This window comes from Phytophthora parasitica (assembly GCF_000247585.1).
Source record: "Phytophthora parasitica INRA-310 unplaced genomic scaffold supercont2.7, whole genome shotgun sequence".
Lineage (NCBI taxonomy): Eukaryota > Oomycota > Peronosporomycetes > Peronosporales > Peronosporaceae > Phytophthora > Phytophthora nicotianae.
Genome location: NW_008648993.1, coordinates 34254 through 34881, shown reverse-complemented (window position 1 = coordinate 34881; position 628 = coordinate 34254). Strand labels below are relative to the sequence as shown.

General features: G+C 49.4%; 1 protein-coding gene across 1 annotated transcript; it reads right to left on the bottom strand.

Moving 5' to 3' along the window:
• Positions 1 to 82: 82 nt before the first annotated feature.
• Positions 83 to 489, bottom strand: PPTG_21623 (hypothetical protein; the record flags this gene model as incomplete). The annotated part of the gene is made up of 2 exons (XM_008899254.1): positions 83 to 294; positions 471 to 489. The coding sequence occupies 2 exons, from the start codon at positions 487 to 489 to the stop codon at positions 83 to 85; spliced, it is 231 nt and encodes a 76-aa protein (XP_008897502.1).
• Positions 490 to 628: the final 139 nt, after the last annotated feature.

The window sequence follows — 628 nt, the reverse complement described above, 5'->3', positions numbered from 1 at the left end:
GATGATATTCAAGAGGAGTTGATCTCAAGTGGCCGAGGTCGACCGCAACTACGTGGATGGCGCTACGGAATTTGAGCTGTCGTCAGGCATGGATAGAAGTTGAGCTTCGTCGCTCAGGGGAACCAAACGCCAAAACTCGATCAGGCTCGGTTGTTGGAACCAGACGCTTAGCAGGGCTCTCCAGAACAATTGGCTTTTCACTGGTCTTTCGTACATGGCTCCGAACAGCAGTAATCTTTGCGGCTTTCCCAGCGTCCATGCGGTTGCGGAGTGCTGTGTGGATCAACGCTAGCTCTGAAAAATACCGCTCGCAAGTCACAGTGTTCACTGTGATCAGAATATCCTCAACGCGAGCTTGGGGAATGTGCTAGTAGGCTTGATGCGCTGCATATACTCCCAATAAGCAGCTAGCGTCGGTAACGAGGAATTCACAAAATTGTCAAGCGTCTTTTCCTTCTTCACAAACTGACCGCTCAGCCAGTCTGACATCTCACCGACTAACGCTTCAGAATCACAGCGAAAAAACTTTTTGCAATAGTAATAAAGGGTTATCTTCCTAGGGTTAGGCACGGCCAGATTTACTTGCGTCCCTCTCTGCTTACAGCCAATTGCAGATAACAAAAGCCCC